This window comes from Oncorhynchus tshawytscha, linkage group LG04 (genome assembly GCF_018296145.1).
Source record: "Oncorhynchus tshawytscha isolate Ot180627B linkage group LG04, Otsh_v2.0, whole genome shotgun sequence".
Lineage (NCBI taxonomy): Eukaryota > Metazoa > Chordata > Actinopteri > Salmoniformes > Salmonidae > Oncorhynchus > Oncorhynchus tshawytscha.
Window position 1 is genome coordinate 23,481,238 of NC_056432.1, and position 27,232 is coordinate 23,508,469.

The 27,232-nt window shown below is 43.1% G+C and overlaps 1 protein-coding gene across 2 annotated transcripts in view; it reads left to right on the top strand.

Annotated features, from left to right (window-relative positions):
* The window catches only part of LOC112249481 (homeobox protein cut-like 2), a 146,065-nt gene that overhangs the window by 91,086 nt on the left and 27,747 nt on the right, over window positions 1-27,232 (top strand). For both annotated transcript variants that reach the window (XM_042320485.1, XM_042320486.1), the window contains exon 4: window positions 16,510-16,588. In XM_042320485.1, coding sequence (XP_042176419.1) covers window positions 16,510-16,588 — 79 coding nt within the window. The remainder of the gene's footprint in view (window positions 1-16,509; window positions 16,589-27,232) is intronic.

The following is a 27,232-nucleotide window of genomic DNA, read 5'->3' on the forward strand; positions in this document are numbered from 1 at the left end:
ACAGCAAGGATGGAGTGACAAAGTGCGGTGCTTAAAGACACAGAGAGCAGGCAATGGCATTACCATAATCCCTAGGCCGTGCCGAGTTCAACGAGATATCCCGCTTGACCGTAGCTCGCTTGCATTTTACAACCATATTTTTATTTTTGGGTTACCAGGTGCCTATTTTAAACAGTCCATAAAGCACTCAGGGCGGCCCCCATGGATAGAGGGTCGTAGTAGGGTACTCCCATAGCGGGCATGGACAATAGGAGTCCCGGTAAATGCATTTACAACCATATTTTTATTTTTGGGTTACCAGTTGCACAACAATGCACGTGCATTTGCAATATGATTCTATAGTGAAAAAACACCACCAAATGGACATGATGAAATCAACACAACGAGTGATGGAAAGGAACAACTATCACTGCTCGGCCATCCTGTGTTCATCAGGCCAGTCAATTTTGCATTTTTGAGCATGTCAAATTTCATATGGTAAATGCCCATTGAACCATATTGCAAATGCACGTGCACTTGCAATATGATTGTATGTGAAAAGACATCACCAAATGGACATGATGAAATCAACACAACGAGTGATGGAAAGGAACAACTATCACTGCTCGGCCATCCTGTGTTCATCAGGCCAGTCAATTTTGCATTTTTGAGCATGTCAAATTTCATATGGTAAATGCCCAAGGGTTAGAAAAGTCACATCTCTCCAAAACTTCATATGTGTGACTAGGTAACCCTCCTAAACTGTAAATCAGTCATTTCCCCAGGAGATGTCAAAGAAAAGCTCTCATACACACACACAGCAAGGATGGAGTGAAAAACTGCGTTGCTGAAAGACACAGAGAGCAGGCAATGGCATTACCATAATCCCTAGGCTGTGCCGAGTTCAACGAGATATCCCGCTTGACCGTAGCTCGCTCGGTCTGGGCGCAGCGACCATTTGAAAAGTAGGCCCAAATGAAGCCTGCCCCACAACGTCATTCTTTTGGGTGACAGCGGCAGAACCGTTAGGTTTAGAAGGAAAATTCAACCACAGGAATGTTCCTAAGGTCCTTCCGATCCGTGCAAGCCTAACCTTGACCGTGTGGCATTAACCCTTGACAGTTAAAAGAAGGTGTTTACATCAAACAGTTTGCATTGACTTCTCTCCCCATAGGAATACATTGCCTGCACCCCTAAATTCAACCTGGAGTCTATATGGGTTATGAATGCCGTATGAACCTGTCTTCGGTAACAGTCCATCAGGCCACTATGAGGTCTACCTGTGTTGATTCTAAGCTTCCTAGACCAACCGGAAGTGGTTCAAATCCCCCTAAAAGTGTATATCCATACCCTGCCTGCAGTTTGATAGACATAGTGCATTCAACCCTGTGTAAATCAGTCAATTCTTAACGTAAAGACTTAAAACTCAGGATTCTGTAACAGCATACCCCAATGAGGATATGTGTTGACTTATAGCTTCCTGTGCCAACCGGAAGTGTCATGTCATAATTGGTGTCTCAGGGGCTGTTTCGAGGGGTTAAAAAGTCAGATCTTTCCAAAACTTCATATATGTGATTAGGCAACCCCCATGAACTGTAAATCAGTCATTTTTCCCATAAAATTTCAAAGGAAAAATAAATCACACTAAAACACAACTTGGAAGGAGGGACGTATTGGGGTGCGTAGAGACAGACAGTGACTGCAATAGTTAGCTTTGTTCGAGCTAAAAAAGAACCGTCAGACCTAGAGTTCGAAACTTTAGAAACCTGTTCTAGACCTCAGGTCGATGGTGCGTGGTGAGTTAGGTGGCTCTAGAAGGTTCTCGGACCGAGAAACAGCCTCGTACATTTGCAATGATTTCAATTCATTTTGACCATTACGAAAATGACGACATTTAGAAAAGTCTCAGAGACGCAAGGCTAGGTGCATTGAAACCGGCTCGGCCCATAGAGACAGACCCCAACGTTTCTGTCCGATAGCTCATTCAAGGACCCCGTAGCAAGGCATGGAAAAAGTGGATTTTCAGCACCAATTAGGGTTTTACTCGGGCACCGAAGGACCTATCGAGCCGAAACTCGGGATTCGGGGTCGCCTCACATAGGCCTTCACATAATGTCCGACCTGGACCCGCAGCTAGAACGTAACTATGTGTTTTACGTTTTTATTATGTTTTAAACCGAAGGCGCTGTGAATTATGGGCCTGCTCTGACATATGTGATAGTTGGCTTCTAAATGAGTAGGAAAAAGTGGGTTTGGTGTTAATTGATATCAGTTTGGTGTCATAATGACATCTAATTGACTGATGGACACTGACTTGCTAGTTGACTTTTGTACATTTGCAATGTGTTTAAACGGAGAGGGACCATCACCAAAATGGCATTCTGAAATCAACACAAAAAATGGCATCACCATAGTCTCCAGACTGTGCCGAGTTCAACGAGACGCCCCGCTTGACCGTAGCTCGTTCTGAGTGCAGCGACCTTGAAAAAAAGAAGGCCCAAAATGAAGCCTGCCCCACAATGTCATTTGATTTTGGGTGGCAGTGAGAGAACCGTTAGGGTGAGAAGCACAATTCGACCTCAGGTACGTTCCTAAGGTCCTCCCGATCCGTGCAAGCCTAACCTTGACCCTGTGGCATTAACCCTTAACAGTTAAAAGAAGGTGTTTACATCAAAAAGTTTGCATTGACTTCTCTCCCCATAGGAATACATTGCCTGCACTCCTAAATTCAACCTGAAGCCTATGTGGGTTATGAATGCCTTATGAACCTGTCTTCAGTAACAGTCCATCAGACCACTATGAGGTCTACCTGTGTCGATTCTAAGCTTCCTGGAGCAAACGGAAGTGGTTAAATTGACCCAAAAGGTGTTTTGATGTACATCACCTTCAAAGGTGAAAATGACCCCATTCAACACTGTGTAGATCGTAGATAGGTCAATTCTTAACTTAAAGACTTAAAACTCAGGATTCTGTAGGTTTCTATGTCAGTCAAGACATGTGTTGACTTATAGCTTCCTGTGCCAACCGGAAGTGCCTTTAATTGGGTCACACTGTCTGTTTTGAAGGGTTAGAAAAGTCACATCTCTCCAAAACTTCATATGTGTGACTAGGTAACCCTCCTAAACTGTAAATCAGTCATTTCCCCAGGAGATGTCAAAGAAAAGCTCTCATACACACACACAGCAAGGATGGAGTGACAAAGTGCGGTGCTTAAAGACACAGAGAGCAGGCAATGGCATTACCATAATCCCTAGGCCGTGCCGAGTTCAACGAGATATCCCGCTTGACCGTAGCTCGCTTGCATTTTACAACCATATTTTTATTTTTGGGTTACCAGGTGCCTATTTTAAACAGTCCATAAAGCACTCAGGGCGGCCCCCATGGATAGAGGGTCGTAGTAGGGTACTCCCATAGCGGGCATGGACAATAGGAGTCCCGGTAAATGCATTTACAACCATATTTTTATTTTTGGGTTACCAGTTGCACAACAATGCACGTGCATTTGCAATATGATTCTATAGTGAAAAAACACCACCAAATGGACATGATGAAATCAACACAACGAGTGATGGAAAGGAACAACTATCACTGCTCGGCCATCCTGTGTTCATCAGGCCAGTCAATTTTGCATTTTTGAGCATGTCAAATTTCATATGGTAAATGCCCATTGAACCATATTGCAAATGCACGTGCACTTGCAATATGATTGTATGTGAAAAGACATCACCAAATGGACATGATGAAATCAACACAACGAGTGATGGAAAGGAACAACTATCACTGCTCGGCCATCCTGTGTTCATCAGGCCAGTCAATTTTGCATTTTTGAGCATGTCAAATTTCATATGGTAAATGCCCATTGAACCATATTGCAAATGCACGTGCACTTGCAATATGATTGTATGTGAAAAAACATCAGCAAATGGACATGATGAAATCAACACAATGAGTGATGGAAAGGAACAACTATCACTGCTCGGCCATCCTGTGTTCATCAGGCCAGTCAATTTTGCATTTTTGAGCATGTCAAATTTCATATGGTAAAATACAACTAAAGTATGTTGATACAGTTCTTATACGTGTGTAATTGACACAAAATTACAAAAAACGGTCCAGAAAGCACTTTTTAAGGGTGTGTGAAGTTTTTACAAAATTTTGACACTTTTGACTTTTGACTTCCTATGAAATCATATTGAAAATGGACAAAACATATTACTTATGCCCATGTAAAAAAAAAAAAAAAAAAATATGATGATAAAATTGGACAAAAGTATATTCATACAGTTCTTACACATGTGTAATTGACAAAAAAAATCGAAAGAATTTCGAAAAACGGTCCAGAAAGCACTTTTTAAGGGGTGATAAGTTTTTGACAAAAAATCATTTTTTCAAAATTTTGCTTTTGGATGTTGACTTGGGTGACATTTCCCAATATGAAAAACCATGGTGGAGCGAATTCGCCACCTGTTGAATTTTTAAAGTGTTACAATAGGCAATCGCCATATGGCAGTTGCAATACACTTTGCACGAATCAACGCCGAATTGGGTGGTATTGGCCAATGTGTATATGGTTTGTCCGATGCCAATGACTTCCCATTCATTTTTGTCCACTTCAGGGGGGTATTCCCTTACAGGTATTACTGCACTGCTGGAGCTAGAAACATAAGCATTTCACTACCCCCGTAATAACATCTACGCTCCCAATACATTTGATGCAGGTTTGGCATGATGTTCCTCTATAGTGAAACAAAGGTTGACACCTGTAATTAATTAGGCTATTATGCATTCTGCAATGATAATTGCTTCACTGGAAAGTCACCAGCCTTCTGAGAGGGAGAGAAAGGAGAGGTGGCTTGAGAACGCTATCCATCAAGAACACTCTCTCTCTGTCTCACCTTGACATGGTGTAGGCCAGGTAAAGAGGTACATTGTCTTCGTATGTCGAAGGGGGAGATATGCTGCTGTGTCTCCCTCTGCCAAGCATGTGCCATGCTCCACTATTGTCCTCAAGCTGGCATACCCATGCCTTCTCCTCTGCTGTGGCTTTGTCCATGGGGCCGTCTAGGAATGGGAGCAGTCATTCACACCTCTCCACTCTTTTCTTCCCCACAGTATTCTCTGGCAATGCTGCAATGTCCCTGTCCTAACGAAATGTCATATGATACACTCCACTGTATCTCCCTATAGCTTCATTTGTTTACCTTTTATTTAACTGTCAGTTAAGAACAAATTCTTATTTTCAATGACAGCCTAGTGGGTTAACTGCCTTGTTCAGGGGCAGAACAACAGATTTGTATCTGGTCAGCTCAGGGATTCGAACTTGCAAACTTTCGGTTACTAGTCCAATGCTCTAACCACTAGGCTACCCTGCCGCCCTGTCTCTCCTGTCATGGCACTATAGATTTGTGACTCCTCTTCAGCAGACACACGTTTTCCAACCTTTTAGGTCACTCAGCACTTCAAACATTTAGAATCTCATGTCTCAAAAATAAAGGATCCTGTCTTTTGAACTACAGAGACTTTCACAGAAGATTTATTTTCCTGTATTTGTCTTACTCCGTCTATCTCTGTCTTGACTTTCTTCTGACTTTGAGGTGTTAAGCAGAGGTTTATGTTGGGTTTTGTCGTGTGGGTGGGTGGAGCTGCTGGCTGGCTCTGTCTGTCTGTTCCGTGGTGGTGGTGGTGATGGAGGTGGTGGTGGGACTGAGCCTACTAGACTCCTGCAGGATGGCAGAGCCAAATAGGGCTTTGATCTGAGTTTAATGCCTCACACTGTTCGGTCTCACACGGAGCTCACCATGCCATGTCCATCAGGATTACTCTACTCTACCTTGACTTGCTGGAGATCTGCTCACCGCTCTGCCCGCGTCATTTCTCTCTCTCTCTCTGTCTCTCTCTGTCTCTCTCTCTGTCTCTCTCTCTGTCTCTCTCTCTGTCTCTCTCTCTGTCTCTCTCTCTGTCTCTCTCTCTGTCTCTGTCTAAATCTTTCTGTCTAAATCTCTCTGTCTGAATCTCTCTGTCTAAATCTCTCTGTCTCTGTCTAAATCTCTCTGTCTCTGTCTAAATCTCTCTGTCTCTGTCTAAATCTCTCTGTCTCTGTCTAAATCTCTCATCTCTCTGTCTCTGTCTAAATCTCTCATCTCTGTGTGTGTGTTTGTCTTTGTACTATAGTTCTTTTTCACAAATGTAGTGTCCATCCCCTTTTATTGATTTATTCCCCTTGTTGTTTGATTGGATTGAATGTATTGATTGAGATGATTGATTTCTTTATAATTGATTGGTTAGAGTTATTACTTGGTTTGGTATTGATTGTTTAGATTTAAATTATTGATTTGTTTGTTATTGATTAGTTAGATTAATGATATTGATTGGCTCAAAGATCATTGTGACTGCAGAACATCACAAAATGACCTTAGATGTTAGGATAATAGTGTGGTCAGGTTGAATGGATGAGTCTGGTCTGGTCAGCCTTGGTGCCTTGGTTCTATTCTCCCAAGGGGATGGCAGGGCACCAGTCTGCTGAGGGAGAGCGCTGACGGCGTCTGTGTGCTGGGAGCATAACAGGAGGAGTGACAGGAGCTGCTGATTGGAATTGACTTGGGGACTGGATGTGTGTCAGGCCACCGACTGCTCCTCTCACTGGGCACCTGGAGACGGACTCAGCCTCATCCTCAGCCACCATTCCACCACTCAGAGAGGGGTGTCATCCAGAATAAATGCCCTGCAAATACAGAGGTGTGTGTGTGTGTGTGTGCGTGTGCACACGTCTGTCTGTGTGACTGTCTGGGTGTGCAAATATCTGTGTGATTGTGTTTTCCCCCTCCTTTAAGCAACTTGAACCAGTGTGGTGTGTATGACAGTGTGATGTCCCTCTCCTCTACCCACTCATCTGTCACTCAACACCAGTTCATCCCTTCTCTCTTCTTCTCTAAACACTCAAGGAAAAACAAGCACAGATGAGTGGTTGTAGCTTCACCAGCATTGTAGCAGTAGCCATGTTTACTTATAGCTCTCACTCTCGTCACCCAGAGAATGGGTGAGGGACAACCCATCCCTGTCTCACCCCACGGTCCTGTGACTTGCTGCATTATTATGTTGTGGTGGAATTCCCAGTGTGTTGTTTTAATAGGTACAAAGGCTGACTGGGGCTGTGGTGACACTGTCAGCTCCTGGGCTGTGCTGGGTCTCGGTGAGCAACACAGATCAGTACAAAAGACCAACTGCCATGATTGTGCGCTGACCTTTGCATCATGTGCAGATGACAGGTAATTTAGAGGCCTCTGGGATTGAGGCAACCATACAGTCCCTGTCCCTTATATACACACTGCTTCTCTCACCCACCAGCAGCAATAATCTTCCCAACACACACACATGTACACACACACACACACACACACACACACACACACACACACACACACACACACACAGACAGACACCTACCTACCTAACACCCCCACCGCCCTCACACATTCTAATCACCTGCATCATCACACCCCGTCCTCAAACACCCAAATCACAGGAGGTGGCAAGCCGGTAAGGCTGAGGGGGAAAAATATGCTTTAGAGTGATAATTGCATAATCACCAGTTGTGATAATTGTAATTGATGACTGCATAATTGCTAATTGCAGTCTTTATGGGAACCTGTCTTTCGCTCTCTCTATCTTTGTCTGTAGTTCAGTGCCTGTCTCTGACTCTCTTCCCTCCACTTCTTTATCTTACACATCTTTTTGCAATGACTTGTTCGTCTCTTCTCGCATGCTTGCACACACACACGCACATGCACAGAGACTCACACATCGACCATGTGTTCCACTATAAGTATCCTCCTAGGCCTTAGTAAGAATTTCCCAGCAGTGCTATCCCAGAGACCGCAGCAGTTGCCTGCCCACACGGACTGATCCTATGTGAAGAATTATGGTCCACTTCTAACAGGTTTCCCAGCTCTTTGTCTCTCTCTTTCTCTAGCTTTCCTCTCTCTCTCCCTCTTGCTATCTCGTTTTCTCGTATTCTCTCTCTTTCTTTCTCAATTCAATTTACGGGCTTTGTTGGCATGGGAAACCTGTTTACATTACCAAAGCAAGTGAAATAGAAAATAAATAAAAAATGAACAGGTAACTTTACACTCACAAACGTTCCAAAAGAATAAAGACATTTCAAATGTCATATTATGTGCAAATAGTTAAAGTACAAAATGGAAATAAATAAACATAAATATGGGTTGTATTTACAATGGTGTTTGTTTTTCACTGGTTGCCCTTTTCTGTGGCAACAGGTCACACATCTTGCTGCGGTGATGGCACACTGTGGTATTTAACCCAATAGATATGGGAGTTCATCAAAATTGGGTTTATTTTTTCAAATTCTTTGTGGGTCTGTGTAATCTGAGGGAAATATGCATCCCTAATATGGTCATACATTTGGCAGGAGGTTAGGAAGTGCAGCTCAGTTTCCACCTCATTTTGTGGGCAGTGGGCACACAGCCTGTTTTTTATCTTGAGAGCCATGTCTGTCTACGGCTGCCTTTCTCAATAGCAAGGCTATGCTCACTGAGTCTGTACATAGTCAAAGCTTTCCTTAAGTTTGGGTCAGTCACAGTGGTCAGGTATTTTGCCACTGTGTTCTCTCTGTTTAGGGCCAAATAGCATTCTAAGTTGGCTTGTTTTTTTTTGTTAATTACTTGACAAATTGGAATAAATTATCTTTTTGTTTTCAAATGTTTTGGTTGGGTCTAATTGTGTAGTCTTTTTTGTTTGTTTGTACTTTTACCCCTTTTTCTCCGCAATTGGTAGTTAGTCTTGTCCCATCGCTGCAACTCCCCATGGTCACGGGAGAGGCGAAGGTTGTGAGCCATGCGTCCTCCGAAACACGATCCTGCCAAGCCACACTGCATCTTGACACACTGCTCGCTTAACTCGGAAGCCAGCTGCACCAATGTGTCGGAGGAAACACTGTCCAGCTGGTGACCAAGTCATCTTGCAGGTGCCTGGCCAGCCACATGGAGTCGCTAAAGCGCAATGGGACATGGAAATCCCGGCCGGCCAAACTCTCCCCTAAACCGGACGATCATGGGTCTCCCAGTCTAAGTAGGCTGTAACACATCCTGGGATCGAACCTGGGTGTTTAGTGATGCCTCAAGCACGGCGAAGGAGTGCCTTAGACCGCTGTGCCACTCGTGAGGCCCCTTCTGGTAGTCTTTAATAGTTGATTCTAAGATTTGTATTTGGTCATGTATTTGTTTTTTGTTATACGGCCAAAATGATTGGAGAAGTGATTTATCCAAACATCTCTATTTTGGATAGATAACTCTTCGTGTTGTTGTTTGTTTAGTGTTTTCCAATTTTCCCAGAAGTGGTTAGAGTCTATGGATTCTTCAATTACATTGAGCTGATTTCTGACGTGCTGTTCCTTCTTTTTCCGTAGTGTCTCTCTCTCTTGCTCTCTTTCACTTTCTCGCTCTCTCTCGCTTTCATTCTTTCTTGCTTTCTCAATGTCTCGCTCTCTCTCTGCACTGGGTGTTTGTTTACTGCTTGTAAAGTTAACCTTCATCACATCCCTTTCAGAGAAGCCATAGGACAACTATCTCTGCAGCACTCCACCAATCAGGCCTTTATGGTAGAGTGGCCAGATGGAAGCCACTCCTCAGTAAAAGGCACATGACAGCCCACTTTGAGTTTGCCAAAAGGCACCTAAAGGACTCTCAGACCATGAGAAATAAGATTCTCTGGTCTGTTGAAACCAAGATTGAACTCTTTGGCTTGTTTGCCAAGCGTCATGTCTGGCGGAAACCTGGCACCATCCCTACGGTGAAGCATGGTGGTGGAAGCATCATGTGTGGGGATGTTTTTCAGTGGCAGGGACTGGGAGACTAGTCAGAATCAAGGGAAATATGAACTGAGCAAAGTACAGAGAGATCCTTGAGAGAGATCCTACTCAGACTGGAGCAAAGGTTCACCTTCCAACAGGACAACGACCCTAAGCACACAGCCAAGACATCGCAGGAGTGGCTTCAGGATAAGTCTCAATGGCCTTGAGTGGCCCAACCAGATCCCGGGCTTGAACCCGATTTGAACATCTCTGGAGAGACTTGAAAATAGCTGTGCAGCGACGCTCCCCATTCAACCTGACAGAGCTTGAGAGGATCTGCAGAGAAGAATGGGAGAAACTCCCCAAATACAGGTGTGCCAAGCTTGTAGTGTCCATACCCTAGAAGACTCGATGCTGTAATCACTGCCAAAGGTGCTTCAACAAAGTACAAAGAGTAAATGGTCTGAATACTTATGTAAATGTGATATTTCAGTTTTTATTTTTAATACGTTTGCAAAAATGTATAAAAACCTGTTGCTTTGTCATCATGGGGTATTGCGTGTGGATTGATGAGGAAATGTAAAAAAATATATACATTTTAGAATAAGACTGTAACGTAACAAAATGCGGAAAAAGTCAAGGGGTCTGAATACTTTCCGAATGCACTGTACATTTATATACAATGTATCATACTACTATACATACTGAAACATACACAATGGAGAGGTATAGCATAGGTTATGTATGCGGCAGGTAGCCTAGTAGCTAAGAGTACCTGGGCCAGTAACTGAAAGGGCGCTGGTTGGAATCCCCGAGCTGACGAGGTGAAAAATCAGTCGACATGCCCGTGAGCAAGGCACTTAACCCTAATAGCTTCTGTATGTCACTCTGGATAAGAGTGTCTGCTAAATGAATGGAAGAGTCCCTCAGATATGACATTAAACACCACATCTCTGAGGTGCTTTGATGAAACATGCATGAGAGCATCAGCTGTTCCGGACAACTGTGTGATCACGCTCTCCGCAGCCGATGTGAGTAAGACCTTTAAACAGGTCAACATTCACAAGGCCGCAGGGCCAGACGGTTTACCAGGACGTGTACTCCGAGCATGCGCTGACCAATTGGCAAGTGTCTTCACTGACATTTTCAACCTCTCCCTGTCCGAGTCTGTAGTACCAACATATTTCAAGCAGACCACCATAGTTCCTGTGCCCAAGAACACTAAGGTAACCTGTTAAATGACTACCAACCCGTAGCACTCACATCTGTAGCCATAAAATACTTTGAAAGGCTTGTCATGGCTGACATCAACACCACTATCCCAGAAACCCTAAACCGCCGCAACAGATCCACATATGATGCAATCTTTATTACACTCCTCACTTCCCTTTCACACTTGAATAACAGGAACACCTATGTGAGAATGCTATTCATTGACTACAGCTCAGCGTTCAACACCATAGTGCCCTCAAAGCTCATCACTAAGCTAAGGACCCTGGGACTAAATAACTCCCTCTGCAACTGGATCCTGGACATCCTGATGGGCCACCCCCAGGCGGTAAGGGTAGGTAACAACACATCCGCCACGCTGATCCTCAACACGGGGGGCCCCTCAGGGGTGCGTGCTCAGTCCCTTTATGTACTCCCTGTTCACTCATGACTGCACTGCCAGGCACGACTCCAACACCATCATTAAGTTTGCTGATGACACAACAGTGGTAGGCCTGATCACCGACAACGATGAGACAGCCTATAGGGAGGAGGTCAGAGACCTGACCATGTGGTGCAAGGACAACAACCTCTCCCTCAGCGTGATCAAGACAAAGAAGATGATTGTGGACTACAGGAAAAGGAGGACCGAGCACGCCTGCATTCTCATCAACAGGGCTGTAGTGGACCAGGTTGTGAGCTTCAAGTTCCTTGGCGTCCACATCACCAACAAACTAACATGGTCCAAGCACACTAAGACCTTCATGAAGAGGGCACGATGAAACCTATTCCCCCTCAGGAGACTGAAAAGATTTGGCATGGGTCCTCAGATCCTCAAAAGGTTTTACAGCTGCACCATCGAGAGCATCTTGACAGGTTGCATCACTCCCTGGTATGGCAACTGCTCAGAGAGTAGTGTGTACGGCCCAGTACATCACCGGGGCCAAGCTTCCTGCCATCCAGGACCTCTATACCAGACGGTGTCAGAGGAAGGCCCTAAAAATGGTCAAAGACTCCAGCCACACTAGTCATAGACTGTTCTCTCTGCTACCGCACGGCAAGCAGTACCGGAGTGCCAAGTCTAGGTCCGCGGTCAAACGACCACCCCTCATCACTGTCAAACGCTCCCTAAATCGCTTCTGCAAGCAGGCCTTTCTAATCAACCTGGCCCGGGTATCCTGGAAAGATATTGACCTCATCCCGTCAGTCGAGGATGCCTGGTCATTCTTTAAAAGTAATTTCCTCACCATCTTAGATAAGCATGCCCCGTTCAAAAAATGCAGAACTAAGAACAGATATAGCCCTTGGTTCACTCCAGACCTGACTGCCCTTGACCAGCACAAAAACATCATGTGGTGGACTGCAATAGCATCGAATAGTCCCCACGATATGCAACTTTTCAAGGAAGTCAGGAACCAATACACGCAGTCAGTCAGGAAAGCAAAGGCTAGCTTTTTCAAGCAGAAATTCACATCCTGTAGCTCTATCTCCAAAAAGTTCTGGGACACTGTAAAGTCCAAGGAGAACAAGAGCACCTCCTCCCAGCTGCCCACTGCAGCTACTTGCCCAAGCCTCCCCAGCTTCTCCTTCACCCAAATCCAGACAGCAGATGTTCTGAAAGAGCTGCTAAATCTGGACCTGTACAAATCAGCTGGGCTAGACAATCTGGACACTCTCTTTTCTAAAACTATCTGCCGCCATTGTTGCAACCCCTATTACCATCCTGTTCAACCTCTCTTTCGTATCGTCCGAGATCCCTAAAGATTGGAAAGCTGCCGCAGAGTTCAGTGTGTCAAATCGGAGGGCATGTTCAATTCTCGGGCTGACTCTTTCTCTGTATATATCAATGATGTCGCTCTTGCTGCGGGCCATTCCCTGATCCACCTCTACACAGACAACACCATTCTGTATATAGTTCTGGCCCTTCCTTGGACACTGTCCTAACTAACCTCCAAACGAACTTCAATGCCATACAACACTCCCTCCGTGGCCTCCAACTGCTGTTAAACGCTAGTAAAACCAAATACATGCTTTTCAACCGTTCACTGCCCGCACCCGCCGCCCCACTAATATCACCACCCTGGACGGTTCCGACCTAGAATATGTGGACAACTATAAATACCTATGTGTCTTGGCTAGACTGTAAACACTCCTTCCAGACTCCTATTAAACATCTCCAATCAAAAATCTAATCTAGAATCGGCTTTCTATTTGCAAAAAAACCTCCTTCACTCACGCCGCCAAACTTACCCTAGTAAAACTGACTATCCTACCGATCCTCGACTTCGGCGATGTCATCTACAAAATAGCTTCCAACACTCTACTCAGCAAACTGGATGCAGTCTATCACAGTGCCATCCGTTTTGTTACTAAAGCACCTTATACCACCCACCACTGCAACCTGTATGCTCTAGTTGGCTGGCCCTCGCTACATATTCGTCGCCAGACCCACTGGCTTCAGGTCATCTATAAGTCTATGCTAGATAAAGCTCCGCCTTATCTTCGTTCACTGGTCACGATAACAACACCCACCCGTAGCACACGTCCCAGCAGGTATATCTCACTGATCATCCCCAAAGCCAACACCTCATTTGGCCGCCTTTCCTTCCAGTTCTCTGCTACCAGTGACTGGAACGAATTGCAAAAATCGCTGAAGTTGGAGACTTTTATTTCCCTCACCAACTTTAAACATCAACTATCTGAGCTGCTAACCGATCGCTGCAGCTGTACATAGTCCATCTGTAAATAGCCCACCCAATCTATCTACCTCATCCCCATACTGTTTTTATTTTATTTACTTTTCTGCTATTTTGCACACCAGTATCTCTACTTGCACATCATCATCTGCTCATTTATCACTCCAGTGTTAATCTGCTAAATTGTAACTATTCGCTCCTACGGCCTATTTATTGCCTTACCTCCTCATGCCTTTTGCACACACTGTATATGGACTTTCCTTTTTCTACTGTGTCATTGATTTGTTTATTGTGTTATTGGCTTGTTTATTGTTTACTCCATGTTTAACTCTGTGTTGTTGTCTGTGTCACACTGCTTTGCTCTATCTTGGCCAGGTCGCAGTTGCAAATGAGGACTTGTTCTCAACTAGCCTACCTGGTTAAATAAAGGTGAAATAAAAAGGTCCAAGAGGTTTCAGCTTCTACCCCCAAGCATAAGACTCCTAAACATCTAATCAAATGGCTACCCGGACTATTTGCACCCCAACCCCCCCCCACGCTGCCCTCTGTTATTATTACTTTAATAACTCTACCTACATGTACATATTGCCTCGACACCGGTGCCCGCGCATATTGACTATGTACCGGTACCCCCTGTATATTTCCCTGCTATTGTTATTTACTGCTGCTCTTTAATTATTTGTTATTCTTATCTCTTACTTTTTTGGGGGGGGTATTTTCTTGTACTGCATTGTTGGTTAAATGGCTTGTAAGTAAGTATTTCACTGCAAGGTCTACACCTGTTGTATTTGGTGCATGTGACAAATAACATTTGTTTTGATGGTAGTGGCAGCGTGCGTAAGTCGAGAGGGTTACGCATACCGAGTGTGCTCACGTGAGGAGGCATCAGGCATGTGATAGATGTCTACTCTAGCAGCTGCAGACAGGTTAATGGTGTGATTGTGGAGGTAATCTCCATGTTCTCTCGTTAAAGGATGATGAAGGGCCAGGAAAATGGAGCATGTTGCATTCTCAGGTCCTGTGCTTTTTACATTTGCAGTTCAGGACCCTGTTTGATGGGTTCATCAATGCATTGACACAGTTGACAGTCAATGAGCTCACCATGGCATCATTCACAATGGGACAGTAGCCTTCTTCTTTGTTAATGCATCTCATTGACAGGGAGACAAAGGGCGTTTGACATTTAGAAACAGCTGGCAAGTAGCCTATACATATGTGAATAATGTTAATATCTACCGGTTCTTCTTTACTGAGGGTGGATCGGTTTACAGGCACACACAGCAAACTACATTTCGTAATTTGGATTTTGGATTGTTTGGGGATTTTGGAGTCAGTCACACATATGCATGTATACATGTTTTGTATAGAGAGGCCACTTATTTTATACGTGTGAAGGCTATTTGCTGAACCAACAATGCAGAGGAAGAGAGGGAGAGAGAGAGAGAGTAGAGGAGTCGGCTGAGAGCTGCAGACTATTACATCTGTATTGATTGGGCTCCAGCTTTTCCATGAACTCGGAGTGGGAGTGATGGGAGGGATTTGTTTGATCTTTATGATATTTCTTTAAACATGATGCTGTCGTTTTGCCTCTCCAGGGAGGACACAAGCCATTTCCAGTAAATCAAGGGCTCTTTGTCTCTCTCTGTTTTCCACAGTTGTTATTTATAAGCCTCTAAACAGTTTCTCCACCATTCTCATAAGTGTTTTCAGTCAGTGTTCCACAATACTATTGTTGAGCTGAAGATAGACCATTAAAGAACGTCTCAGACGTAACCATACACTTGGCCCCTTCAATAGAAGTCATTGTGTCTGATCAGATCAAAACTATAACACTGACAGGAATTCTATAGACAATAGATGGAAATAATTAGCTTTCAGTCTGCTCTTGGACTGGAGGGACATTTGGAGTGGAGCTGATGTAATATTTCAGAGTTGCTAAACTACAGATGTACGATCTTAATTTGAGCATGTTTGCTACAGCAGGAAAAGAATCCTGCAGCAACAGGAAAAGTGGTTTGTAATTAATCAACATTTTTGGAGGGGTTGATTGCATTTTTCGTTGGGGCAAATTAAGTCTGAAATTTCCATGTGGAAATAAAAACTTTAAGAGCTTTTTTAAAACTCAAATGCTCTACAAGTTTGCATTTCCTTCCTCTCAGCAACAAAAGAGTAATCAAATTAAGATCCTACATCTATAAGACTTTCAGCCAATGACATCCTCCGACAACAGGGCTGCTGGTGTATTATAGGAGCTGTGAGGACTGTAACCCATATATCCACCAGGGCAGGTGCCCTCTCCATGGGGCCAGGTGGTGCCTAATTCCCTTCTTTGTCCCTCCTAATGAATTGTTAATTGGTTTGCATCACCCGTGGAGTGGAGAATAGCAGGAGGGTCTGGGTGCCGGTGTGATGGAGGTCACAGACGCTGACATGCCTCATAGAGCACACCAGCACCTGCGTTTTAACAGGACAAATGTCACCTCACTACACACTGCAACGTTGGGGTTTAAGAGGCCAAATATCAGCTTGCAGTATTACCTCAGAACCTTGTTCACATAATTCAGCACACAAACGCCATCAGAATGTCATGTTGGGGATTAACTTCTACAGATAGATCATTGTGGCTTTGTTTCTGTCTGTCTCATTTGCACAATTACTTTATATGCTGGCTGTTTACTTCATATGTCAAAACAGTGTAGAATGCATTTAAATGTAGATTGGCGGTGTGTATGGGTCAATAAATGTCCATTCAGCACAGGTGTAGTATTGATGCCTGAGTGTCACCCTGACGGCTGTGTCCTGTCCTGTTCTCTCTAGGTGGTTGCTCTGAACAAGCGCAGTAAGGAGGCAGAGTCTGCATTCCTGGGAATCTACAAGCAGCTTATCGAAGCCCCAGGTGAGTCTCCCACCTGGAACAGAGCCACACACACACATCACAACACAGACACAGACAACATACATTACTCATGTAACAACCCTCCCATAGGGGATCACTCTTCCCAGCCAGATCAACTACACACCAAGCCCAAGTCAACATCATTAGTTCAACCACAGAGTTTCTAAACCAAGAGGCGTAACATCGCAAGACTTCCGGGAACGCTTGCGAAACAGACAAAGCAGACCAGGCTGTGGTTTGGGGTTGGAGAAGTCAATGAGAGAAGTGAAAAACTATTCCTTAGTTGTTCATTTTCTCAATATAAAGGCACAACCTAGATTCAAGCCAATGTCTTAAGTAGTTGAACATGTGACAAACTGACACATTTTCGTTTAAAAAAAAACATATCGAAGGAGGGCCTTCGATTTGACGGCCTGCACATGCACAGTTTTGCGCGAGATGACCGTTAGACTCAATGATTTATATATACAGTACACAAGAGGACTGATAGGGACCACTGTGTTAAGCTGCCACGCCTCCATCTTGGCATTCTCTCACCATTGTAAAAAATATTTTGGAAGCTATAGAAAAGCATTTATTAATGTCTACATTTGTTTCTGCCATGTTTATTCTATTACAGACAAGTTAATGCATACTTTTAAATTATATTATGTGACCTAAACATACAAATCAAAAATGGAAGAAATTATAAATATTTTAGGGAAAATGTATAATAACAACAACAACAACAAAATATTTAAATACATGTCATTTTGTCCTTGAAACAGTGAAATCCGCAAAACGCCAGTCTCAACGTCAACAGTGAAGAGGCGACTCCAGGAATGCTGGCCTTTTAGGCAGAGTTGCAAAGAAAAAGCCATATCTCAGACTGGCAAATAAAAAGAAAAGATTAAGATGGGCAATAGAACACAGACACTGGACAGAGGAACTCTGCCTAGAAGGCCAGCATCCCGGAGTCGCCTCTTCACTGTTGATGTTGAGACTGGTGTTTTGCGACTACTATTTAATGAAGCTGCCAGTTGAGGACTTGTGAGGCGTCTGTTTCTCAAACTAGACACTCTACTGTACTTGTTATCTTGCTCAGTTGTGCACCGGGTCCTCCCATTCCTTTTTCTATTTTGGTTATAGACAGTTTGCGCTGTTCTGTGAAGGGAGTAGTACACAGCGTTGTACGAGATCTTCAGTTTCTTGGCAATTTCTGGTATGGAATAGGCTTCATTTCTCAGAAGAAGAATAGACTGACGATTTTCAGAAGAAAGGTATTTGTTTCTGGCCATTTTGAGCCTGTAATTGAACCCACAAATGCTGATGCTCCAGATACTCAACTAGTCTGAAGAAGGACACTTTTATTGCTTCTTTAATCTGAACAACAGTTTTCAGCTTTGCTAACATAATTGAAAAAGGGTTTTCTAATGATCAATTAGCCTTTTAAAATTATAAACTTGGATTAGCTAACACAACGTGCCATTGGAACACAGGAGTGATGGTTGCTGATAATGGGCCTTTGTACGCCTATGTAGATATTCCATTAAAAAAATCAGCCGTTTCCAGCTACAATAGGCATTTATAACATTAACAATGTCTACACTGTATTTCTGATCGATTTTGATATTTTAATGGACAAAAAAAGTGCTTTTCTTTCAAAAACCAGGACATTTCTAAGTGACCCCAAACTTTTGAATGGTAGTGTATGTTTAAACGGTTTCTCATGCTTGGAGTCTTCACAGATTTGGCAAAAATCGTGTGACATAAAACACTACCTTTCTTTCTTTACATTTATGATACTGTTTGTCATTGTGCCATATACTAAGCATTTAACAATTTAATTGCACATTGAACTTGATCCTGTAAAATTCCTGGATATTGCTGTTGTACACTTTTTTTTTTGTATGGAGATTTCGGAATTGTATTGTACCTCCTTAACATTTCGTATCTTGTTAGGGGTGTGTACGGGAAGTGAAGTCAGGTGCAGGAGAGCAGAGTGTAGTGAGCAGGCACACCTTTATTCCGGTACAAAAATAACAGCGCATAAAAACATAAACGTGCCAAAAACACGGAACGTAACAAAAGTATGGCGCTATCCACATAACAATAAACACACAAAGACATGGAGGGGAACAGAGGACTAAATACATGCAGTGTGGTTATGGAATGAAAACCAGGTGTGTATGGAACAAGACAAAACAAATGGACATATGAGAAATGGAGCGGCACTGGCTAGAAAGCTGGTGACGTCGATCGCCGAACGCCGCCCGAACAAGGAGAGGAGCGGCGGATGTCGTGACATATCTCGCTATCTTATGGTGTGAAAACAGTTGTCATGGGCACACATCCAAAATAATTATGTGGTTGCAAAATCGAATACTTCTAACTGAAAGAGTAACTTTAACATGACTAATAAAACAAAAATGTATACTGTCATTAACGGGGTTCTTCAATAATCATGCATAACAGTTGTTTCATGCACCTTTATCTCGCTGTTTAGTTATGTGGGGACATTGTCGCGCAACATCAGCTGATTCAGGAAAGGATTTTCTGAATGACAGTCAAGTGATAAAGAGCTTGTGTGATGCTGCACAAGACTGAACAACAGCCAAAGTGCGGGAATTAATGTTTATCTCGAAGATTGACAGAACATTTTGGTGTCTAATGTTGTTAGAGCAGTCAAGTTAATTAATTAGCCTATGTCATGGACAACATTAAGTCAAGATTCCTGAGGTTAGATAACGGTCTGTGTACGTTTTGATCGTTTGCTTTCCAAGTTAAATCGGCGCAATTGGGAACATGAAAACAGTTTTTGTTTATTTAATTTTTTATATAAATATAAAAAAATTGCTTGTTTTTTTTCTTCAGTTTTTGCTATAAAACCCAAAACGACTTGATATTTCAACTTTCACATGTGGACGGGGTTACATTTGGAATGCCTGTCATTGGTCAAGTGCACAGCCAACACTTCATGTCCTTTCACTTCATGTCCTTTCAAAGTAGGAGTTCACCCTACTATCTCTATTCTATGAATCTATTAAAGTAGCGGTGTGTGGGTAAAATCACTGGGGAAGCCAAGCCAGGCAAAAATGTGTTGTGATAATTGTGTTGTTTTGCTGTATAACCTATTAGTTCATATGCTCTGACACCATGATATATAAGCCTAAGGACGAGACAATAAGAAGATACAGTGGCAGAATAAATTCAAACACACCTTTGTTTCATCAGAAAACCTGAGAGCATCATCCACAAAACATACCGCATGTACCAAACAGTTACATGACCTACAGCATGGTCAAGCAAGTTCATGTTTCTGACATTTTCGGACTACTAAACAACTATTGATTTAGAACCACAGAGAGTTACCGCCAGTCGCAAAGAAAACAGGAGCTGCCTCCACTATTCCAGCACCATTTCAACTTCAACATTTCAACATCATCTAATCACCTCTGCTTAGTCCTAATACAGTGACAACTAAAATATATCAAAAACGATTTAGTCCAATCAACATTAGCTAAATATGATGTGGCTGTCCATGGTATCCGAATGATTTCTGTGTGCTTGCGTGCAAGTAGAAAAACCTGACTCGCCCTACTTGTAGAGAAACACCAATGCCATCCTCCTAATCATGTTGCCTAAATGGTTTATGACTGTCATACAGTACAAGTGTTTAGATTTGATTGTCCTAGGCTGCCTGGCTAAAATGCTTGCTCACTAGCCTAACTTCCTTTCATGGGCAACAATGTGGCAGGCCAGCTAGTTAACATTAACGTACTACATCTAGCTACATGTTGAACTTCCATCCTCTCGTGCCTCCCGAGTGCATTTCTGTGCTAGAAGCATCACTACAGACCCGGGTTCCCAGGCTGTGTCGCAGCCGGCCGCGACCGGGAGACCCATGCGGCGACACACAATTGGCCCAGCATCGTCCGGGTTAGGGGAGGGTTTGGCCAGCCTGGATGTCCTTGTGCCGATGTCCTTGGGCCGGGCGCATGCATGCTGACTTCGGTCAACAGTTGTACGGTGTTTCTTCTGACACATTGGTGTGACTGGCTTCCGGGTTAAGGGTCGTGTTTCGGAGGCTGCATGACTCTCAACCTTCGCCTCTCCGAGTCGGTACGGGAGTTGCAGAGATGGACAAGACTGTAACTACCAATTGGATATCATGAAAAGGGGGTAAAAAGTACAAAAAAGAAAGAAAATAAGGTCCATCCTCTCAGTCCAGGGGCACAATGTCTGCTCAAAATCACCGTTATAATCATTAGTCAGTATGGAGAATTAAATCACTGTCATAATAATTAGCCAGTATGGAGAATTAAATCACCGTTATAATCATTAGTCAGTATGGAGAATTAAATCACTGTTATAATCATTAGTCAGTATGGAGAATTAAATCACTGTCATAATAATTTGCCAGTATGGAGAATTAAATCACCGTTATAATCATTAGAGAGTATGGAGAATTAAATCACCGTTATAATCATTAGCCAGTATGGAGAATGAAGTAAAACCACAAGTCCAAATCCCTATCTCCATCCATGGCTAATTTAGGAATGCATGATTTTAGCTAGCCACCGGAGGACAATGACACAACGAGATGTGTTGTTAATGTTTAGCTTCTAATGTGATGTGATTGGTTTGAAGCCAAATCCAAACTAACTTCCGTTTGACACTTTTTTTTGGTGCACCAGGACCATTCACAGCTGAGCTCACTCAGTTGGCTATTATTTTATAAAACAAATGATCAAGGGGAGGCCAAATGCTCGCTGGCTTCCCTTGCATTCAGTGCTACGGGCAACAACAATGTCATACTCTTTTTGATCATACAGAATCTGATAAATGGGCTACACATACTGAGACAGAGGGGCGCTGTTTCATTCGCTCGGATGCGAATGAGATACTGTACATTCAAGAAAATTTATGAAACACAGAGAGACGAAAGAGACACTTTATTTGGGGAAGCCTGGCTAACCCAAGGCACCCATGAATACACACCACAGATCTATTATCTATTAATTAATATATTAATAGCTGCACATGCCGTGCCACAATGCCAAGATAAAGTATTATTTCTCAAATGTTTGCATAAGATTTAGTGTGTATTGACTTATTAATAAACTGTAAATTGTTAGCAGACTGACATATCCTAGCTACCTACACTACCGGTCAAATGTTTTAGAACACCTACTCATTCAAGAGTTTTTCTTTATTTTTAGCATTCCTGGTGAAGCTGGTATAAGAGAATGCCAAGAGTGTGCAAAGCTGTCATTGGGTCTTCACCATGTTTCATCGAAATGTACAGCTGTGTGTCATCCGCATAGCAGTGAAAGTTAACGTGATGTTTCCAAATGACATCACCAAGAGGTAAAATATATAGTGAAAACAATAGTGGTCCTAAAACAGAACCTTGAGGAACACCAAAATGTACAGTTGATTTGTCAGAGGATAAACCATCCACAGAGACAAACTGATATCTTTTCAACAGATAAGATCTAAACCAGGCCTGAACTCGTCCGTGTAGACCAATTTGGGTTTCCAAGCTCTCCAAAAGAATGTGGTGATCGATGGTATCAAAAGCAGCACTAAGGTCTAGGAGCATGAGGACAGATGCATGAATTAACTCAAAGTGCATGAAATAGATTTTTTTATTTTTAAAAGCCCAACAGTGAACAGTCTTGTCAGGAAGGGAGTTCCAAAGGTGTGGTACGTGGCAGGAAAAGGTACGGTTTGTTTGGAGCCGGGTCCTGGGTGCATTAAGCAGTTTGGCATGGCTTATGAATTATGTTATACATATGTGATTTAATTTGGGCATTGAAGGAGAGTGCACGGAATATCAAACCCAGGTTGGTGATGACTGAGGAGAGATGGCAGGGCGGATGCTGCAGGAGTTGCCTCGGTCTTGCTGCTGTTGAGTTGGAGGAAGTTGTTCTGCATCCAAGACTTAACCTCTTCCAGACAGTTGGACAAAGTTGACAGAGCAGATGTTGAGGGGCTAGGGGTTGTTTCTGGACAGGACATGGGTATTATGGTAGCCCAGTATGGCACTTTCTAGAAATGTTCATTTTTTTTTAGACACACACACACAATGCTTGAAGAGTTTACCAATTGTAATGATTTCATTATTGGTTATTATTATTGTCAAGGATTTTGCTTTGTTTGTCTGCCAATCAATGTTTTAGGGACCACCCGCCATAATTCTTTACTTGATTCTACATGCTGTGCGCACTCAGTTCACAAATTGCTTTCAGAGGTGCTAAGTACTCTCAACCAACAAACGCTATTGGTGTGTCTGAGCCTTAACAGTACGTGTGTGTGTGTGTGTGCGTGCAAGTGTTAAACTTCAAGAACATTGATAAGAGGGAGTAGGCCTACTTCAACATTAATAGCTGTGTGTTACAGTAACTTGTTGTGTTATTTATGGGTATAATGCCATTAAAAACATTCTGATACAGATTAAATATCCTGTAACATAAGACTGTAGCTCTTATCTATGTTTTAGAGTCGGTGCTCTCTGTGGTTTCCAAGACTGTGTGGGGCCACTTCAAAACCTGAGTGCTGGTCCTTGAGAGTTGCATTGCTGAGGAGAGCCGATCCTTGTGGGGATAGGCTGGTGATTGCAGAGGGCCAATTAAAAGCCAACTGTAGCTTGTCTTAATGTGGAACGCAGGCCTGATGTGACCAGCAGGGAAAGTGAGAGAGAAAGAGAAGGCGCAAAGGATGGGGAGAAAGACTGTGTTTATTCTGTTGTTGTTTGGTGCCGGGGAAAACTATACAATATTGCTCTTTGTTGCAGGAGACGAGAGGCAAACACAGTCCAATCTCCAGCTAGATCAGAGGAACACTCATGGCAAGAGTAGAGAATGCTGTTTACAGATTTAATGAATTCAAGATAAAAGTGGATGTCGGAGAAATAGCGTCTTACTTTTAAAGGTCTCCATTTTTCATTGAAGTCTCCTGCTTGATATTGCACCACACACTTTGAATTTAGTTATTTTCTTGATAAGAAATGGATGTCTTTTAAGATTTATTCAGTTTGATTTCCTGACCTACACTTTCACGTATCAAGGGCTGAATGGAGGACCCAGGATGGTTTTAGGGGCTATATTTTGTCATAAACACATGTTCTATCGAGAGCAGACTGAACCAACAGTGGTAATGTAAGGCAAGGAGGACAACACAGGCATTGACAAGAAAGTATACTCATAAACCATGTGGCGGTTAAACTGTATCGGAACCCTTGTAGCTAGGATAAGGATGGAATTGAACATTTAGTTTTACTTTACACACACACACACACACACACACACACACACACACACACACACACACACACACACACACACATGCATACTCACTTTCTAATCAGTTCCTATTTTCTGTTCATTTGACCAATGTGATGTAATTTGTAAACATATATGACATTGAAGTGGACATCTAATCCCAACAATCAGTTATCTTTGATTGTCCGGGTTGGGGGTTGAGCCTTGTCTAAAAGTGTGGGCCTCTCTGGCTACATCAGGTGTCCTTGGATTAGCAAATCCAGACACTCATCCCCATCTGATTTTACCTAGACCTGCGCTAGCATTAGCATCTAGGAGACTTTCCCTCATCGGAGGCTCTAGTCTTAGCTCTCATACTGTGTGTCACTGCAGGTGTATGCATGGATGATTTCTCATGGGCTTACTACACAGAAGGAGTTAATATTGGAGTTGTTCTTTTGCACTGCAGTAAAAGCAAAAACTGCCGATTATTATTTGCCGTCTAATCCCATAATGCTATACCAATAATTTTCGTTAACTGCTAATTGCTACAAGTCTCAATCTGTTAATTAATATCCTTCAGATATTCTTTACCTCTATCTGATTCCAAACAGGAGTCACAACAACAAGTAGGGTATTTGTGTATCGGCCCCCTCACAGAATATGCCATCTGTGACTGTGAGGTGGGCCTGCGGTATCCAACGCCTGTTTATCATTGTGCATCTCACTGGCCTGTCCAAGGTCACCCCCTCTTCCCAGAATGGATTGCTCCAGGTACACCAGAGGACAGTCAGTTGGCTGTGGTTCCCACTTTATCTCCCTCCTCCCCTATAAACACAACAATGTGCTGCTTTCCCACCAGTCTCCAAACAAATGCTCCAGCTCATGTATTTTTAATATTCTGACAGACGCAATTATTCTTTACACGCCATGCTCGTTAATCTTAATGCCGTTATTACTATTCATTGCCAGGCATTTTTTTCTCTCGCTCCTCTTATTTCAATTGAAAGGATCCTTGCATGCTGGTCGGTCTGCTGACACTCAAAGGCCATTGGTCCAATGAGAGCAGCCGACAGCAGAGTTAATGAATGCAGAAGGAGAGCCAGGGAGGGGGAGGGGGACAAGGGCAGCAACTCAATATGTGACCTGTTGTATCCATTTAGCTGTGACGTTTGGTGTCAGGTATCAGTTATCCACAATAACGATGAACATGTTATGATGCTGTTTTCAATTTCACAATTCATATGAATGTTATAGACAGAGGAAATACTATACACTGTGTGTCACCAATCTGTCTCTCTCTCTCCTCTATCTCTATCTCTCTCTCCTATGAACACACACACACACACACACACACACATACCCACGGGCAGACATACAGACACTAACATACACATCACTCTGCTCTTTCGGCTGATGTCAACAGAAATCCTCTATACTAATGGCTCATTCTTCATATTTTGTTATGATTTGGCTTTTGTTTTTACTGTAAAGTCAGCAAGTGTATCAATTCCCAGCTGCTAAACAAGATAGCTATCATTATATTTGATGTGTCTGGACTCAGCTTCACTTGTGTATTTTTGACATTTATGGTGTGTTTACATATATTTTAGAGGCTACTTATACAGGAAATTGGTATAAAACCCATATAAACTGTATTTATGATAATATAACAATATTTTAGCTTGGCAATAATTATATGATACAATACAATTTTTGATATAGAGTATCACATGCCTTTGTTTTATTTCCCTACATAAGTAAAATGAGGATAATGGCTCTGCTGTCATTCATTCCAATTAGACTGGTTTGGATTTCTCCCTGAACAATATGGCTGCCATTTCACTTCATTCTGGAACTTTGAGAATTTATGGCATAGCCCCTCTAGTAATTTAATAAGATCTCTGTGGTCCTAACTCCATCCAGATAGGATATGAACACATCATGAAGTTAGCTAGCTTTAGTGGTACCACCCAGAGTGGTGCAGAGCGGTGTTGTTTCCTGTGACAAAGAAATACATGTAGCACGACAATGTGACTATGGCAACCTGGACCGGTATCATGAACAGTTCTACAGGGCGTGCTCTATGAGGCAACTCCACTACATCCTATGCATTTTATGGGGAACAGTATATGTTTTTGTATATGGTCTGAGCAATGAGAACACCTTGAAAATGTTATACAAATAAAAAAAACTATCATTGGGTCTCCAAGCCCAACTGTCACACACCAGAATCATAATGTCATGCATTTTAAGACGCATATCAGGCCTGGAAAAATACTTGTATACAATGCTTCATTGTTTCTATTTTCGCCTCCATACCTTTTGATCAGTGTAAATAAACTAGTTCTCCAACACAGAATGTGAAAAACAGTGACAGTTTCCATGACTGCATTGGCTCTCCAGAGCTACACCTCTCTCCCGGTCTCTCCTCATCTCTCCCGGTCTCTCCTCATCTCTCCTGGTCTCTTCTCGTCTCTTCTCGTCTCTCCTGGTATCTCCTCATCTCTCTTGGTCTCTCCTGGTTTCTCCTGATCTCCCCTCAACTCTCCTGGTCTCTCCTCACCTCTCCTCATCTCTCCTGATCTCTGCTCATCTCTCCTGATCTCTCCTCATCTCTATCCCTCACTCTCCCTCCTGTGTGAGTGTCTCTGACTCTGAGACGGCGTTTGAACCTTGCTGTTTGTACCTGTCACTGTGAGAAGAGGAGCGGGCCTTGTCGCCAGGAGCGTAGCCCTGAGACTGGCGCTCCAGGTGTTTGCTCTGCCTCCCCTCTCTTTACTCACACTCCTCCCTCAGGATCACCCATCCCTCTCTCTCTCGCTCTACCTCCATCTCTCCTGAATAACACAGTACCTTTCATCTGAGCAGGGAGCTCACTTACTGTGTGTGAAGAGGTGCTGATCTGAATGCACTCGTATGTTTGTGTGTGCGCGCGCCTGCGTGTGTTTGTGTGTTTTATGTTTGTTGGGCCCTTGGCAGGGCTGAGATCTGCATCAGCTGAAACATTGGGCCAACAGTGCTTGCTAGTGGTGACAAAGTACTACTGCATGGTACAGGTTCAAGGACCAGGTACAACTACTGTATAAACACAATTCCATCATGGCTTTGTGACTTCATTGCACAGTGAACATTCATGTATTGAAGTCTCCTTGGCCTGCGAGATTGTAAGTGCAGTACATATTTCAGTCCGTTAGTTATTTCCTTTGGCTCCAAGGTTGTAAGAACCGAGCGTTATTGACTGTTGCGTTGACCCTATTCTATTAAAATAGCATTACCTTCCCCTTGTATCTCTCTATATATGTTGGTAGACACCTGAGAGAGAGAGAGAGAGAGAGAGAGAGAGAGAGCGAGAGAGAGAGAGAGAGGCTTATGGACGCCTGTAAGGTATTGAGGGGAT